Source organism: Oratosquilla oratoria, chromosome 32 (genome assembly GCF_046742065.1).
Source record: "Oratosquilla oratoria isolate Oo_2021 chromosome 32, ASM4674206v1, whole genome shotgun sequence".
Taxonomy (NCBI): Eukaryota; Metazoa; Arthropoda; class Malacostraca; order Stomatopoda; family Squillidae; genus Oratosquilla; species Oratosquilla oratoria.
Genome location: NC_134808.1, coordinates 12,988,698 through 13,007,232, shown reverse-complemented (window position 1 = coordinate 13,007,232; position 18,535 = coordinate 12,988,698). Strand labels below are relative to the sequence as shown.

Sequence of the window (18,535 nt, the reverse complement as noted above, 5' to 3'; positions counted from 1 at the left end):
GAGTCAGAGGTAAATGACCGAGGACTGGAGATGGTTAAAGAAAATGAAGAAAAATGGTAGATAAGCCAGTTATTGTTTGCTGACGACACTGCACTTATAGCAGGATCAGAGGAGTGATTAAGGAAGTAAGTGGTGGAGTTTGGGAAGGTGTGCGAAAGAGGGAAGCTGAAGATAAATGTGGGCAAAAGTAAGGTGATGAGATGTACAAAGGAGAGGATGGCAGCAAATTGAAAGTGTGTATTGAGGGAGAGAGACTGGAAGAAGTGGATAGTTTTAGATACTTGGTTGCGAATGTGGCGAGAGAGAGAGGAGTGGGGGTGGAGGTGGAATGTAGATTGAGAGAAGGAAGTAAATGCCTTGGAGGGTTAAAACGTGTAATGGCAGATAGACATTTGGTAATGGATGTTATGAGATCATATGAGGGAGAAGCATGAAACATAAGAAAGGAAGAGAGAAGGGGTTTGAATATATTTACCTTACTGTATCTTACGGGAAGGGGAGCAATGCTCATGATGTCCCGTCCCTGTATCTCACCATATCTAATTTACTCTTAATTTCTTGTATTGTTTTTGCAAACACTATTGTTTCGCCTAGTATGTTCCATATATCCACCACTCTGTGTGTTATGCTGTTTTTTCATGTCTCTCCTATAACTGTCTTTTTTTGGGTCTCTTTCCATGTCCTCTTGTGTTTCTCTTATCCCAATTTATTAAGTCATCTCAATCAAGGACTTCTATACCTTTCAGAATTCTGTAGATGGTCAACATGTCACCTCTTTTTCTTCTTTGTTCCAGAGTAGGTAGTTCTAGTTTTGACAATCTGTCTTCATATGACTTTTTTTATAGTGTTGGGGCCATATTCATAGTTGCTCTCTGGATTATCTCAATTTTCTTTATATTCTTTTTAGTACTGGGTGACCATAGTGTCGCTGTATACTCCAATTTGGCGTTATCAGTGTGACTAATATTTTCTTTGCCATTTCTTCATCCAAGTAAGTAACAGCCACTTTTATTGATCTTAGTAAGTTATAGGATTCGCCGACAATTTTGCTTATAGGTTTGTCAGGGAACATATTTTTTGTGATGATCACTCCCAGGTCTTTTTCAGATCTTCCCTGTCTAAATCCGAATTGTCTCAGATTTAGGATCTTGTTTTCCTCCATATGTTTTATCAATCTACTTTTTCTAACTTTTTACCGAATTTTTGCTACCGTGCTTGTGAGGGAAACTGGTCTGTAATTTGTCGGGTCTTCTTTATTTATTCCTTTATAAATTGGTACAATATCAGCATTTTTACAAGCTTCTGGTATTTTCCCTTCTTTGATTGAGCAACTTATTATGTTATATATCTTATCTGTTAGTTCTTCTTTACATTCTTTTAGCAGTCAATTTCTTATTCAATCCAGGGCGTGTGATTTCCTGACATCAATGTTCATCATTTGATTCATTATTTCTTTCCGTGTTACTATTATTTCCCTCATGGGGGAGGGGGGGTCACTTCTCTCCCTTTATCCCGATGTTGCATTTTTTCTCTAAAGAAAACCGACTTGAAGTGTTTACTCATGACTTGCGCTATTTCTGTATTTTCTGTGTATTCTGTATTCCCTTGTCGTAGTTTCATTATTTCCTGTTTATTTTTTTAGTTTACCATTTATATATTTTTAGAATAGTTTTGGTTTATCCTATAATTTTTCTGTTATTTATTTTTCATAGTTTCTTTTTTCTTTCCTGTGTATATTTACATATTCATTCCTTTGATTAATAAATATTTGCTACTTTCTAGGTTTTTGTAATTTTCTCCATGTTTTTCAAGCTTTATCTCTTCTATTTTTTGCTTCGCTGCACCTTTTATTAAACCCGCCTTTTTTTTTTTTTTTTTTGTCTACTGTGTCTCTAAGTTTTCTTTTTCCTTAACTATCTTAATGACAGCATCTTTGTCCTTCTCCTACATTTGCTGATGAACTGCTTCCCTAAAAATTATTTTATCTTCTTAACTTTTTTCCAATAATTTCTGACCTGTTGCAAATCGTCTTCTCTTATGCGTTTTCCTGCTTTCACGGCCATTGCTTTTATCCGTTCATCCACCTCTTTATTTTCTTCCATTTTACTTCAAATTACACACTATTTACGTTGTAAATTCATCATTCCGGATATCCACGATCAAGCCTCTTTCCATATATCACACCTTAGGTATTCTATAAGTGTATCACTGTTAAGACGTTTCGTTTTTTTAAAGTCTCAGAAGCGTCAATATATACGCGTTACCACTATGACGAACGACGTGTATTTACCTAGTTGTATCTTACGGGAAAGGAAACTATGCTCGTGGTGTCCCGTCTTTATATCTCGCAGAGTCTAGTTTGCTCTTAAATTCGTGTATAATTATCCTTTTTGACTTTTTTTTATGTCCTCTTGTGTTTCTCTTGTCACAATTCAGTAAGTCCTCTCTATCAAGGACTTCCGCGCCTTTCATGATTCTATAGATGGTCAGTAGGTCACCTCTTTCTCTTCTTTGTTCCAAAGTCGGTAATTTCAATTTAGTCAGTCTCTCCTCATATGGCAGGTTTGAAAGTGCTAGGGCCATTTCTGTAGTTGCTCTCTGGATTCTTTCAATTTCCTTTGTATTATTTTTGGTACTGGGTGACCATAGTGTTGCAGTATACTCCTGTCTAGGCCTTATTAGTATCACTAATATTTTTAACCGTTTTTTTATGTCCTCTTGTGTTACAAAGGATTACAAAGGTGGAGCATGCCGACAGGAAACCTTTTGATCCATATCTAGGTCGGATGCGAAAAAAAAATCATATAAATAATAAAATAATAAATAAAAACTATAATAATGTAAATAACAAATGAAATAAATAAATGCATAGGTATAGTTAGATAATAAACAAACAGGTAAATAGTAAATAATAATAACAGTAAGTCCTCTCTATCAAGGACTTCCGCGCCTTTATGATTTCATAGATGGTCAGCAGGTCGCCTCTTTCTCTTCTTTGTTCCAAAGTCGGTAATTTCAATTTAGCCAGTCTCTCTTCATATGACAGGTTTGAAAGTGCTGGGGCCATTTTCGTGGTTGCTCTCTGGATTCTTTAAATTTCCTTTATGTTCTTTTTGGTACTGGGTGATCATATTGTCGCAGCATACTCCAGTCTAGACCTTATTAGGGTCACTAATATATATATATTTTTTTATTTCGTCTAAATAGGTGAAAGTCACTTTTATTGATCTTAGCATGTTATAGGATTCTCCTACAATTTTGCTTGTTTATCAGGGGACACGTCATTTGAGATAATTACTCCTAGGTCCTTTTCAGATCCCACTCTCTTCACTTTCTTTGTTCCAATTATATTGCCCTAATGTTATTATTATTATCATTATTATTATTATTTTTTTTTACTTTTTCTAAATTCCATTATGTTACATTTCTTAATGTTGAAGTACACTTCCCACTTCTGACATCATTTCCAAACCTTGTTTAGGTCCCTCTGTAGTGATTCACAATCTGTTTTGGTTTTCACTTTCCTCAACAATTTATCATTGCCTGCAAAGAAGCTCATGCAACTTTCCGCATTTTCATCCATGTCATTCACATAAATAGCAAACATTATTGGAGCTAATACTGATCTCTGTGTTTGAGATGAAATGCCTGACAAGTATGTTAGGGGCTTCTAGGCTGGTAAACAAAGTGAGGAGAAGAGCGGGGGGTGGAAAGGGAGTTGGAAAACAGGGTTTATGAAAGACTATTAGGAAGTTTTGGACACATGGAAAGAATGAGTGAAGAAAGACTAGTAAAGAGGTGTGGAAAGCAGAGGTGGAAGGAGTGAACATGAAGTTACGATCAAGGATGAGATGGATAGGTGGGGTAAAAGGGACATTGGGAAAGAGGGGGATGTCTGTTGAGGAGGGAAGGGAAACAACAGAAGATAGGGGTGAGTGGAAAATGGTTGTGTATGGATGATACTGTGATGCATGGAAGGAGTGGGTGGGGGATGGGGGGATGAGGGAGTATGTGTGAATGATATTTTGATGCAGCACGAAGGGAATTCTCCATGTCTTATTTGTTCTGCATAAGGAGATGGAGAGGAGGGGTCACCGATCAATGAAGTGGACTTGCTGTGGATATGCCGTGTCTTGCTACATTGTTTCTGACCCAGGGCAGTGGGCGAGATGCAGATATCATCTCATCCAGGAGGAGCAAAGAAAAAAGGGAGGTAGGGGTAGTGAATAGAAGTGGAGTATTTGGAGATGAAATGAGTAGGAGTGGATTTATGCATTTGACTTTGACTATTTCCCTTGTAAGGGGGCGAAAGCCATCGGTATGTGTATATACAGATGTACAGGGAGTTCGGGATAAATTTGACACTTTTTCGGAAAGGAAAGAAAAAGGTCATATCTTGACCAAAAATTTATGTGTTCTCAAAATTCAAAGTGCATCTCTTAGAGGCCCTTTGCCAAATACAGCTCACTCAAAGAAGCCACTCTGAGCCTTCACCACGGCCTCCAGGCGTTGAGGATTTTTTTTTTTTTTTTTTTTTTTTTTTTTTTTTTTTTTTTTTTTTTTTTTTTTTTTTTTTTTTTTTTTTTTTTTTTTTTTTTTTTTTTGTAAAGTGCTCTTGGGCCTTGGCGTTGAGTAGTTGGCCCTTGCGCATCTTGTATGAGGAGTAGCGAGGATCCTCGTTCAGGGCTTTCTTCATAGCGCCACTGCGATGCCCATCTCTCTCGCCAAGGTCTGCATTGCCTTGCCTGGATCTTGCCGCACTTTTTTTCAGCTTCTCAACGAATTTTGATGTGCGGACAGAGTTAGAACGCCTGCTGTCATCTTTCCTGCTAGCCATTGCTTACACATCTCTGTCACAATTCTCCAGCTCACATCTCAAGGCTTTCACGGGTATTCAAGGAGTACTGAGCTGCAGCTAAGATTTCCATTTTTTTCTAATCCGGCACGAATCACCATGATACAGGTTACTCTCTTCAAATATTCTGGTGCTTTCCAGTCGTCTATGCTCTCTAGCTCTCACACCTACCAATAGTACACAGAATCAGCTATCCGTTGTACTTCATTGCTATTAAATTATTTAAATGGTTCTGAAATGATAAAAGATAAAATATTGATCAAATTTATCCCAAAAACCATGTATGTATGTGTTATCATTATCATGATTATTATAAACATTACTATCATCATTATTATGATTATTATTATCATTATCATCATTATTATAATTATCACTATTATCATTATTATCACACCAGTGGCAGTGGCAGTAGACTGGAAGTGAGCATTAAGGGAGAGCGACTGGAGGAAGTGGATAGTTTTAGATACTTGGGTGCAAATGTGGCAGGGAAAGGTGGAGTGAAAGTGGAGGTAGAATGTGGATTGAGAGATGCGAGTAAATGCCTTGGTGGATTAAAGAGTGCAATGAGGAATAGCCATTTGGGAATGGATGCGAAGAGGAGACTGTATGAAGGAGTAATTGTGCCAACAGCACTGTATGGGGCAGAAACATGGAACATAAGAGAAGAAGAGAGAAGGAGTTTGAATGTGTTTGAGATGAGGTGTCTGAGAAGTATGATGGGGGTTACTAGGCTAGATAGAGTGAGAAATGAGGAGGTGAGGAGGAGAACAGGGATGGAAAAGGAGCTGGGAGATAGGGTTGATGAAAGAATATTAGGATGGTTTGGACACATGGAAAGGATGAGTGAAGAAAGACTAGTAAAAGAGGTGTGGAAGGCAGATGTGGGGGGAGTGAACATGAAGGGACGTCCTAGGATAAGGTGGATGGATGGGGTGAAGGGGGCTTTGGGGAAGAGGGGAATGTCTGTTGAGGAAGGAAGGGAGAGGACAGAAGATAGGGGTGAATGGAGAATGGTTATATGTCAATGATGTTGTGATAGCATGAGGTGGAATGGGTGGATGGATGGGGGGTGAGGTAGTATGTGTGAGCAAATTTTGATGCAGCCCGAAGGGATTTCTCCCCGTCCTCTCATTTTATGCAATGGGGGGACGGAGAGGGGAGGTCGCCGATTTAATGAAGCGGCCTTGCTGTGGATGTGCTGTGTCTTGCGACACTGCTTCTGACCCAGGGCAGTGGACAAGGTGCAGGGATGACCCGTCATTCAGGAGGTGCTAAGATAGGAGGGAGGGTGGAGGGGTGTGGAGTGTATTCAGGGATGGAATGGGTGTGAGTGATTTTATGCCTTTTTCTTTTTGGCTACCCCCCTTGTAAGGGGGAAAAAGCCTTGGTATATATATGTATGTATAATTATTAATATTATCATAATTACTATTATAATTTTTGTTATTATAATCATTATCATTATTTCTATTTTCATTACTATTATTATTATTATTATTATCATTATTGTTATACATATACCAAAGGTTTCTCCCCCTTACAAGGGAGGTAGCCAAAGAACAAAGGCATAAAAACCACTCCCACCCATTCCATCCCTCCACCCTCTTCCCTCCCTCTTATCTTGGCACCTCCTGGATGACGGGTCATCCCTGCATATTGTCCAATACTCTGGGTCAAAAGCAGTGTGCCAAGACAGCACATCCACAGCAAGGCCGCTTCATTAAATCGGCGATCCCCCCTCTCCGTCTCCTTATGCAGAAAAGGAGAAGACGGGGAGAAATCCCTTCGGGCTGCGTCAAAATTTTCTCACACATACTCCCTCTCTCCCCACCCCCCCACCCATTACACCTCATGCATCACAACATCATCCATATACAACCATTCTCCCTGTTTTCTGTCCTCTCCTGTCCTTCCTCAACAGACATTCTCCTCTTCCCCAAAGCCCCTTTTACCCCATCCATCCATCTCATCCTAGGTCGCCCCCTCATGTTCACTCCTTCCACATCTGCCTTCCACACCTCTTTTACTCGTCTTTCTTGTCTCATTCTCTCCATGTGTCCAAACCATCCTAATACTCTTTCATCAACCCTATCTCCCAGCTCCCTTTCCACCCCCATTCTCCTCCTCACCTCCTCATTTCTCACTCTATCCAGCCTAGTAACCCCTATCATACTTCTCAGACACCTCATCTCAAACACATTCAAACTCCTCTCTTCCTCTCTTATGTTCCATGTTTCTGCCCCATACAGTGCTGTTGGCACAATCACTCCTTCATATAATATCCTCTTAGTATCCATTCCTTTTCTCGCCTACCCTGTGGTGGGGAAAAGAATACTGCCACTTGAGTATTACTTGAGTCGTAAAAGGCGACAAAAAAGGGACGGGGGATGGGATTATGAGTCCTACTACCTGCAGCCCCAAAAGGGGACATTCCTAGAAAAGAAATAAAAGGCATAAGAGGGTCTGGGAGCTTTCCAACCAGTACCCTAAGGTTTGGGTCTTTTAATGTGCGTGGATGTGGTACAGATGAGAGTAAAAGGGAAGAGATAGGCAGTATGTTTGTGAGAAGAAAGATGGATGTACTGGTTTTGAGTGAAACTAAAATGAAAGGAAAGGGCAACTGTGAGTTTGGGAGTGTAGCTGGGAGGTACTCAGGAGTAAAGAGAAGACGAGGGAGAGAAGGGGTGGTCATACTAGTAAGTGAAGAGGGATAAGTAAGCGGGTAGTAGAGTGGAAGGAGGGGTCATCAAGGTTGATGTGGATGAAGGTGAAGCTGGGAAAGGAGATGTGGGTTTTTGCAAGTGCGTATGGGCTTGGTAGTGAGAAGAATGTAGAGGAAAGGGAGGCATTCTGGGTAGATATAAATGGGTGCATAGAGGGATTAGGGAGAAATGTCAATGTAGTTGCATTGGGAGACCTAAATGCTAGGGTAGGAAATGAACCAATTGACGGAGTGATTGGAAGGTATGGAGTTCGAGGCAAAAATCGTAGTGGAGAGTTGATGGTGGAAATGTGTCTTGAAAGAGAATTGATGATAGAAAATACAGTGTTTAAGAAGAAAGTCAAGCATAAATACACATGGGAAAGGGTGGTGGATGGAAGGGTGGCAGGTAGAACGTTAACGGACTATATAGTGGTGACTAGGAGTATGGTAGGAAGAGTTAAGAATGTACATGTTCTAAGGGGAGAGAGTCTGGGAATATCAGATCATTTCCTGGAGGGAGGTAAATTGAGAGTGGGGAATAGGTGGAGAAAGAGGAAAAGGGCAGAAGGTAGGGTTGTATTTAGAGTGAACTGCTTAAATGAGGAAAAAAGGAGAATGAGTGTAAGAAGTAGTTGAGAGAGGAGTGGGAGAGAGTAAAGGATAGAGTAGAACTAGAAGTGGAGGAGGAATGGGGATGGTTCAAGGAGGGAGTCATAAGGTGTGCAAAGATGATGTGTGGAACAAGGAGGGCGGGAGGAAATAGAAAGAAGGGTAGTGAGTGGTGGGATGAGAAAGTAAAGAAGGGTGCAGAAGAAAAGAAGAAGGCATTCATAGATTGGCTACAAATTAGGACGAGGGAATCGTATGAGAGGTACAAAGTAAAGAGAAAGGAAGTAAAGAGAAGAGCGGATGTGAAATGGGGAAAGAGTATGACAGAAAATTTTGAAAGTAATAAAAAGATGTTTTGGAAGGAAATTAAAAGAGGAAGATGAGGCGAATCAAGTAGAGAAGAAAAGGTAAAAGGTGCAGATGGAGAGATGATAATGGAAGAGAAGGCAGTGAGAGGAAGGTGGGCAGAGTATTTTAGGGAGTTGCTAAATGTGAAGGAGGATAGGGAGGGAAAGGTAGTTCCAGTGGGAAGCGCTAAGAAAATGAAAGTGATGAGTGAGGAAAATGGAGGAGAAATAGGGAAGGATGAAGTGAAAGCAGCTGTTAAGATGATGAGAGCAGGTAAGGCACCTGGGTTGGATGGATGCTATGCAGAATGTCTGAAGAAAAGAGGTACAGTGATGGTGGACTGGCTGGTGAGGTTATTTAATGCTTGTTTAAGAGAAGGTAGAGTGCCAGAAGACTGGAGGAGTGCCTGTATAGTTCCAAAAGGGGTACAAGTGTGAGTGTAGTGGTTACAGAGGAATCAGCTTGTAGAGTGTAGTTGGGAAGGCTTATGGAAGGGTCCTGATTGAGAGGATTAGGAGAGGAACAGAGGGAATAATTGGTGAGGAACAGTGTGTTTTTAAGATAGGTAGGGGATGTGTAGATAAGATTTTTGTGGTAAGACAGATATGTGAGAAAGCTATAGGAAAAGGTAAAGATGTTTTTTGGGCTTTTATGGATCTGGAAAAGGCTTATGAAAGGGTAAACAGGAAGGAACTGTGGGAGGTACTGCAGATATATGGGATAGGAGGAAAGCTGTTAAGAGCAGTCAAGAGTTTTTATGAGAGTAGTAGAGCTTGCGTTAGGATTAGAAATGGAGAGAGTGAATGGTTTGAGGTCAAGGTGTGACTTCGTCAGGGGTGTGTTATGACACCCTGGCTGTTCAATCTTTACATGGATAGGGTGGTGCGAGAGGTGAATGCAAGTGTAGTGGGTCAGGGGTTGGAGATGATTAAAGGAAATGGAGAAAAGTGGGAGGTGAGCCAGTTGTTGTTTGCTGACGACACTGCGCTTGTAGCAGGATCAGAGGAGGGACTGAGGAAGTTAGTGACAGAGTTTGAGAAGGTGTGTGAAAGAAGGAAACTGAAGATAAATGTGGGTAAAAGTAAGGTGATGAGATGTACAAGGAAAGAGAGTGACAGTAGGCTGGAAGTGAGCATTAAGGGTGAGAAACTGGAGGAAATGGATAGTTTCAGATACTTGGGTGCGAATGTATCAAGAAAGGGAGGAGTGGGGGTGGAGGTAGAATGTAGATTGAGAGAAGCGAGTACATGCCTTGGTGGATTAAAAAGTGTGATGAGAAATAGACATCTGGGAATGGATGCTAAGAGGAGGTTATATGAAAGAGTGATTGTGCCAACAGCACTGTATGGGGCAGAGACATGGAACATGAGAGAGGAAGAGAGAAGGAGTTTGAATGTGTTTGAGATGAAATGTCTGAGAAGTATGATAGGGGTTACTAGGCTAGATATGGGGCAGACACATGGAACATGAGAGAGGAAGAGAGAAGGAGTTTGAATGTGTTTGAGATGAAATGTCTGAGAAGTATGATAGGGGTTACTAGGCTAGATAGAGTAAGAAATGAGGAGGTGAGGAGGAGAACAGGGGTGGAAAAGGAGCTGGGAGATAGGGTTGATGAAAGAGTATTAGGATGGTTTGGACACATGGAAAGAATGAGTGAAGAAAGATTAGTAAATGAAGTGTGGAAGGCGAAGGTGGAAGGAGTGAATATGAGGGGGCGTCCTAGGATGAGATGGATGGATGGGGTGAAAGGGGCTTTACAAAAGAGAGGAATGTCTGTAGAGGAAGGACAGGAAAGGACAGAAGATAGGGGTGAATGGAGAAAGGTTGTGTATAGATGAGGCTGTGATGCATGAGGGGGAGTGGGTGGGGGATGCGTGGTGAGGAAGTATGTATGAGAAAAATTTGACGGAGCCCGAAGGGATTTCTCCCCGTCTTCTTTCCTGGATGAGGGGACGGAGAGGGGAGGTCGCCGAATTGATGAAGCGGCTTTGCTGTGGATGTGCTGTGTCTTGCGACACTGCTTTTGACCCAGGGCAGTGGACAGGATGCAGGGATGACCCGTCATCCAGGAGGTGCCAAGATAGGAGGGGGGAGGAGAGGGGAGGGGAATGGAATATATGGGAAATGAAATGGGTGGGAGTGATTTCTATGCCTTTTTCTTTTCGGCTACCCCCCGTGTAAGGTGGAAAAGCCTTTGGTATATGTATGTATATATGTATGTATGTATGTAGCATCCATTCCCAAATGTCTATTCCTCATTATACTTTTTATTCCACCAAGGCATTTACTCGCTTCTCTCAATCTACATTCTACCTCCACCTCCACTCCTCCCTTTCCTGCCACGTTCGCTCCCAAATATCTAAACCTATCTACTTCCTCCAGTCTCTCTCCCTAATACTCACTTCCAGTCTGCTGCCACTTTCACCCCTTGTACATCTCATCACCGTACTTTTGCTCACATTTATCTTCAGCTTCCTTCTTTCACACATTTTCCCAAACTCTGTCACTAACTTCCTCAATCCCTCCTCTGATCCTGCTACAAGCGCAGTGTCGTCCGCAAACAACAGCTGGCTTATCTCCCACTTTTCTACATTTTCTTTAACCATCTCCAGTCCCTGACCCACCACCCTTGCATTTACCTCTCGCACCACCCCATCCATGTATAAATTGAACAGCCAGTGTGACATAACACATCCCTGACGAAGTCCCACCTTTACCACTCACTCTCTCCATTTCTAATCCTGACATATGCTCTATTACTCTTGTAAAAACTCTTGACAGCTCCTAAAAGCTTTCCTCCTATCCCGTAATTCTGCAATATTTCACACAGTACCTTCCTATTTACCCTATCATAAGCCTTTTCCAAATCCATAAAAGCCCAAAAACATCCTTATCTGTAAAAGGCCGGTAGTTGTACGAATGGTAATCAGGTTAGGAAATAAATGGGTATTGAAATGCTGCGTCAGCGAGTCAGACTCGCGTTAGCTCGGCACCCACTGTTTTATAACATAGGTTTTAGGCGACGTTCTGTCTGTATAAACACGGCCTGTGACTGTTGGAAATAATCGCTGATGTAATCAAAACACTCTGTTAGCGGCAGACCACTTGCGCGATGACATACCACTGGGCAATGACGTCATGTTCATACTCATGATTATGCTTACGCAGCAATATTTCTGGAAGGACTGTAACAGCCTCTCGGATTGGAGGTAAATGGGTATAAAAAGAAATATTATTGGCCGTAGGGAAAAAGACACGCCCTTAAGGTGTGTCACTTGTTTTGAAAAGTAAAAGACTATTGGACGAATAAAAAGTGACGTCCGAACGAAGGTGGTCTGACGTATTGGAGAGAACCTGGAGGGGGATTCTCTGTGTGTACTCCGTTAGTTTAACAAGCAAGAAATTCACCACCCTTTTTATTAACCAAAAAACTCGAGAGAACTAGGCATGGGGCCTAATGAATAAGACGAACTTGGAAACTAGTGAGATTGACGAGACTACTAAAAGTGTAACGGTCGAGGACCGACAGTGGTGGTGACAGTGGTGACAGAGGAGGTGAAATTATCTTTTCCTATAGCTAATTTACATATCTGTCTTACCATAAAAATCTGATCTATGCAACCCCTACCTGTCCTAAAACCACACTGTTCCTCACCAATTACTCCCTCTGTTCCTCTCCTCATCCTCTCAATCAAGACCCTCCCATAAGCTTTTCCAACTACACTTAACAAACTAATCCCTCTGAAACTACTACATTCACACTTGTCTCCTTTTCCCTTTTAAAGTGGAACTATACAGGCACACCTCCAGTCCTCCGGCACTCTACCCTCTCTTAAACAGATATTAAATAACCGCACCAGCCAGTTCACCATCACTGTACCTCCTTTCTTCAGACATTCTGCATGACATCCATCCAGACCTTACCTGCTCTCATCATCTTAACAGCTGCCTTCATTTCATCCTTCCTTATTTCTCCTCCATTTTCCTCACTCATCACTCTCATTTTCTTAGCACTTCCTACTGGAACTACCTTTCCCTCCCTATCCTCCTTCATATTTAGCAACTCCCTAAAATACTCTATCCATCTTCCTTTTACTGCCTTCTCTTCCATTATAATTTATCCATCTGCACCTTTTACCTTTTTTTTCTCTACTTGATTCACCTCCTCTTCCTCTCTTAATTTCTTTCCAAAACATATTTTTATTACTTTCACAAATTTCTCTCATACTCTTACTCTTTTGACTCCTTTATCTTATGCTTTACTCCTCTTCTCTTTTCTTTGTACCTCTCATATGATTCCCTCGTCCTATTTTGTAACCAATCTGTGAAAGCTCGTTTCTTCTCTTCTACAACCTTCTTTGTGTCCTTATCCCACCACTCACTACCCTTCCTTCTATTTACTCCTGTCCTCCTTGTTCCACACACCATCTTTGCACACCTTGTAACGCCCTCCTTGAACCATCCACATTCCTCCTCCACTCCTAGTTTTACTCTATCCTTCACTCCCTCCCACTCCTCTCTCAGCTTCTTCTTGTACTCTTTCTCATTTTCTTTCTCATTTAAGCAGTTCATTCTAAGCACCTCCCTACCTTTTTTCCTTTTCCTCTTTCTCCATCTATCCTCCACTCTTAACTTACTGAAAATCATCTGACATCCCCCACTCTCTCCCCTTAGACATGTACATCCTTAACTCTTCCTATTATACTCCTATTATTATTAAAGCTCTAACCACCCTTCCATCCACCACCCTCTCTCATGAGTACTTATGCTTGAATTTCTTCCTAAAGACTGAATTTTCTATCATCAACTCTCTAGACACATCTCCACCATGAACTCTCCACTACGATTCTTTCCTGGAACTCCACACTTCCCAATCACTCCATCTATTGGTTCATTTCCTACCCTAGCATTAAGGTCTCCCTAATCCCTCTATGCACTCATTTAAATCTATCCAAAAAGCCTAGATGGGATTATCATTATTATCATTATCATAATCATAATCATAATTGTTATCATAATTATCATTATTATTGTTATTATTACTATTATTATCACTATTATTATTATTATTATTATTATTATTATTATCATTATTATTATTATTATCATTATTATTATTATTATTATTATTATTATTATTATTATTATTATTATTATTATTATTATTATTATTATTATTATTATTATTATTATTATTATTATTATTATTATTATTATTATTATTATTATTATTATTATTATTATTATTATTATTATTATTATTATTATTATTATTATTATTATTATTATTGAATTTTTTTAGAAGCTCTGCCATGGGATTCGAACCCTGACCTGTGCGTCGATAATCACGGGGCCAAAACGCTAGCGAACATGCTGCATGGGATGGTTCAAAACTAGTCCCCGACCACGCTTCATGTAACATCGGAAGATCTAGTCTCATTTTCATCCAATCCCCGTATTAGGCGAGCCCTCCGACAAGTTGTCGGTGGGCTGGATAAAGGAGGCAAAAAGGTGAGCAGATGTAAAACGGGGGAAGTGCATGACAGAATTTTTTTTTTTTTAAGTAATAATATGTTTTGGAAGGAAGTTAAGAAAGGAGGGGGAGGTGAATCAAGTAGAGAAGAAAAGGTAAAAGAATCAGGTGGACAGATCTTAATGTAAGTGAAGGTATATTAGAAAACTGTTGAATGTAAAGGAGGATAGGGAAGAATTGGTAGTAGCAATGGAAGAGAAATAAGAAAATATGAGGCACAAGTAGTTTCGAAAATGGTGAGAGCGCATAAGGCACCTGGGTTAGATGGGTGTCATGTGGAGTGTCTGAAGAAGGGAGGTATAGTAATAGTGGACGGGCTGGTAAGATTGTTTAATGTGTGTCTAAGGGAGGGTAGAGTGGCAGAGGACTGGAGGAGTGTCTGTATGGTTCTGCTTTACAAGGAAAAAGGTGACAAATATAATTTTTGTAATTTTAGAAGGATCAGTTCGATGAGCGTAGTTAGGAAGACTTATAAGAAGGTCTTAATTATGAGGATTAAGAGAGGAACAGAGGGAGTAATTGGTGACAAACAGTGTAGGCTTAGGAAAGGTAGGGGTTGTATTGATAAGATTTTTGTGTTAAAGCAGATATGTGAGAAAGCTTTAGGAAAAGGTAAGAATGTTTTTTGGGCCTCTATGGATTTGGAAAATTCTTATGATAGGGTAGACAGGATAGCAATGTGGGAGGTTTTGCAGATACCTGTATATAGAATTGTGGGAAGACTGTTAAGGGCAGTCAAGAGTTTTTGCAATAGTAGAGCTTGTATGCCATGACTGTTCAATGTGTACATGGATGGGGTTGTGTGGGTGGTGAAGGCAAAGGTAATGGGCAGGGGAGTAGAGATAATTAAAGAAAACTGAGAAAAGTGGGAGGTGAACCAGTTGTTGTTTGCTGATGACACTGCACTTATGGTAGGGTCAAAGGGAGGATTAATGAAGTTAGAGAAGTTTGGAAAGGCATACAACAGGAGAAAATTAAAGGTGAATGTAGGTAAAAATAAAGTGATGAGTGGTAGCGAGTTGAAAGTAAATTTAAGAAAGAGGACGGAGGAAGTAGATAGTTTTAAGTATTTGAGGTCACATGTGGCAGGAAAGGGAAGAATGAAGGTGGAGCTAAATTGTAGATTGAGGGAGGCAATTAATGTCTTGGGGGATTAAAAAGTGTCATGGGAAATAGGCATGCAGGGATGTATGCAAAGAGGAGACTATATGAATGGGTGATTGTGTCAACTGCATTGTATGGAGTGGAGACTTGGAAGAAGTGGATGGAGCGAACTTGAGGGGACGACTGAAGATGTGATGGATAGAAAGGGTGAAAGGGGTATTGAGTAAGAAGGGAATGCCTGTTGAGCAGGGAAGGGAGAAGAAAGGAGATAGGGGTTAGTGGAGAATGGTGTGTATAGATGATACTGTGATGCAAGGATGGGAGGAAGTGGGGTATGGGGGGGTGGGAGTGGTTATGTGTGAATGATATCTAACGCAGCCCGAAGAGATTTCTCTCCATTTCCTTTTTCTGCATGAGAGGGGTCACTGATTAAGAGAAGCGACCTTGATGTGGATGTAGTGATTTACTGCATTGAAGTGGGCACGAGATAAAAAAGAGGAAAGGGTAGGGGATGGGAGTGGATGGGAGTGGAATGGGTGGAGGTGAAAAGTGGGCATGTGCCTTTTGAATTGACTACCTCCATTATCAGGGAAAAATGCCCTTGGTATAATAGATATAGCATCATTATTATTATCATCATCATTATTTTTTTCTCATTCCTTTCCTCTGATTTTCTCCTTAGCCACTACTCAGGTACTGGTCTATCATCCCCCAATTGTAGTCTATTTTCTCCTATTCTATACATTTGTTTAGTTTCAACTTTAATACAAAATTTTCTTCTTTTCGCCCTTTCTTCTTGTATTTGAATTATATTGAGTAAACCATAATAACCACTGAATTACAAGATAAGATGGTGTGAAATGTATGTTCTCTGACCTGTAAAACAAATAAACACAAGAAGGTAAGGACTTACTTAAGCCATCCCTTCCTGTATCTTCATTCTCAAGAGGAGGCCAATTAGGTGTGTTGCGAAGGTCTGCTTCAAGTTTCTCAAATGGCAATCGGGGTCCAAGTATCTTTGAGACCCTAGGCAGGATATAGTCATCCAGCAATTTGCAGAGCACCCAATTCTGTAGAGAATTAGCACTATTATTTATAAACTCCCCATAATAGATCATATGATTCAGTATCTAAAGGAGTAACAGAGGTAAAGAGAACAGTGGATATCAACTTAATAGCAATAAATACATTATTTCTTTATATGCAAATGGGTGGGTTGATTCTAAATATTTTTTTGTTCTTTCCTTGTCATTTTTGTACATTTTTTCTACTCCTATGTTGTCAGTCTTTTTGGAGATAGTTAATTTCTTCTCTATATCCATAGTTTTATGATTTTTTCTTTAGTTTGGCAGTCTGCCTTCAGAGAATTATATCTTCCTTACCTCTGTATTTTCCTTTGTTTCTGTTTTCCTCTATTTCCAGCCCAAATTCTAGAACATGATCACTCTTACTTAATGTCTATGTACCGAGAATTTTTCCCCCTTGTGAGGGAGGGAGCTAAGTCAGAGGCACGTACACATTCCCACCCATTTCACTCCCCTCCATCACCCTTTCCACCCCTCCCATCTCAGCTCCTCATGGATGACGTGTCGTCCCTGCATCCACCAACTACTCTGGGTCAAACGCAATGCAGCAAACCACAGTACATCCACAGCAAGGCCACTTCACTTAATCGGCGACCCCCACTCTCAGGTCTCTTCATGCGTCAAAATATCATTCACACATAAGCACCCCAACATCTAACCATACCTCACTTGCATAAAAGTATCATCCATAAACAGTAATTTTCCACTCATCCCTACTCTTGCCTTCTCCCTTGCTCAATAGACATTCTGCTCTTCTTCAGTGCCCCCTTCACCCCATCCATCCATCTCATCCTTGGTCATCCTCTCATGCTCACTCCAACCACCTCTGCCTTCCACACCTCCTTTAATAACAATTCATCAATCATTCTTTTAATGTGTCCAAATCATCCCAATAACCTTTCATCAACCCCATCTGCCACCTCCTTTTCCACTCCCGCTCTCCTCCTCATCTCGTCTCTCACTCTATCCAACCTAGTAACCCCTACCATACTTCTCAGACGTTCAATCTCAAGCACATTTAAATTTTTCTTCTCTTCCTCTCTTAAATTCCAAGTCTCTGTCCCATACAATGCACAATCATCCCTTCATACAATCTCCTCTTTGCATCCATTCCTAGCTGCCCATTTCTCATAACACTTCAATCACCCAAGGCATTTACTTACTTCTCTCAATCAACAATCTATCTCCACCTCCATTCCTCCCTTTCCTGCCATATGTGACCCCAAATACCTAAAATTATCCACTTCCCCCACTCTTTTTCCTTCTAGACTTACTTCTAACTCAATGGCATCCTCTACCCTTGTACATCTCATTATCTTGCTTTTACCCACATTTACCTTCAATTTTTTCCCTTCACATACTTTTTCGAAATCTGTCACTAAATCCTCTAATTCCTCAGTGTCGTCAGCAAACAACAACTGGCTCACCTCCCACTTTTCTCCATTTTCTTTAAAAATCTCCAGTCCTCTGCCCATTACCCCCACCTTTACCTCCCGCACCACCCTGTCCATAAAATTGAACAGCCATTGCGCCATGACACAGCCCTGATGCAATCCCACCTTTGCCTCAAACCACTTGCTCTCTCCATTCCCCACTCTAACATAGGCTCTACTGCTCTTGTAAAAAATCTTGACTGCCCTTAACAGGTTTCCCCTAATCCCATATATCTGCAAAACTTCCCACAGTGGCTTCCTGTCTACCTGTCATAAGCCTTTTCCAAATCCATAGAGGTCCGAAAAACATCCTTACCTTTTCCCAAAGCTTTCTCACATTGGTTGTATGCTCTCCCTCATAAACACTGATTTAAAATGCTTGTTCATAATTTCTACCGTTTCTATTTCCTCTATGTATTTTATTCCTCTTTGTCGTAGTTTCACTAATTATTGTTTGCTTTCCAGTTTGTTGTTTACAAATCTATAAAATAGTATTTTTTCTCTTCTTCTCTGCGCACTTGTACATATTCATTGCTATAACCAGTATATATTTTCCTCTTTTTTTTTTTTTTTTTGGTCTTTCCTCCATTTCCTCCAAGTTTTATCCGTATTTATCTTTTAACTCTCTACATATTTTGTTGTACCAACATTTTACATATCCTTTTTCTTGTTTTTATCTTGGAACATACTTTTCCAAACTTCCTTATATATTTTTTTGTCAAAATTTCCCATTTTTCTTTTATTGTTGTTTACTCTTTGTATATCCTTTGCCAGTCTGCTTTTGAAAAAAAAAATCATTTTATCAAAATTCGTTTATTCATACATCATTCTTCCCTTTCTATATTGTTCGTTTTTTCACAT

General features: G+C 40.4%; 1 protein-coding gene across 2 annotated transcripts in view; it reads right to left on the bottom strand.

The window, feature by feature from the left end:
* Nucleotides 1-18,535, bottom strand: part of LOC143041779 (polyamine-transporting ATPase 13A3-like) — a 264,024-nt gene that overhangs the window by 47,142 nt on the left and 198,347 nt on the right. For both annotated transcript variants that reach the window (XM_076213829.1, XM_076213830.1), the window contains exon 22: nucleotides 16,070-16,226. In XM_076213829.1, coding sequence (XP_076069944.1) covers nucleotides 16,070-16,226 — 157 coding nt within the window. The remainder of the gene's footprint in view (nucleotides 1-16,069; nucleotides 16,227-18,535) is intronic.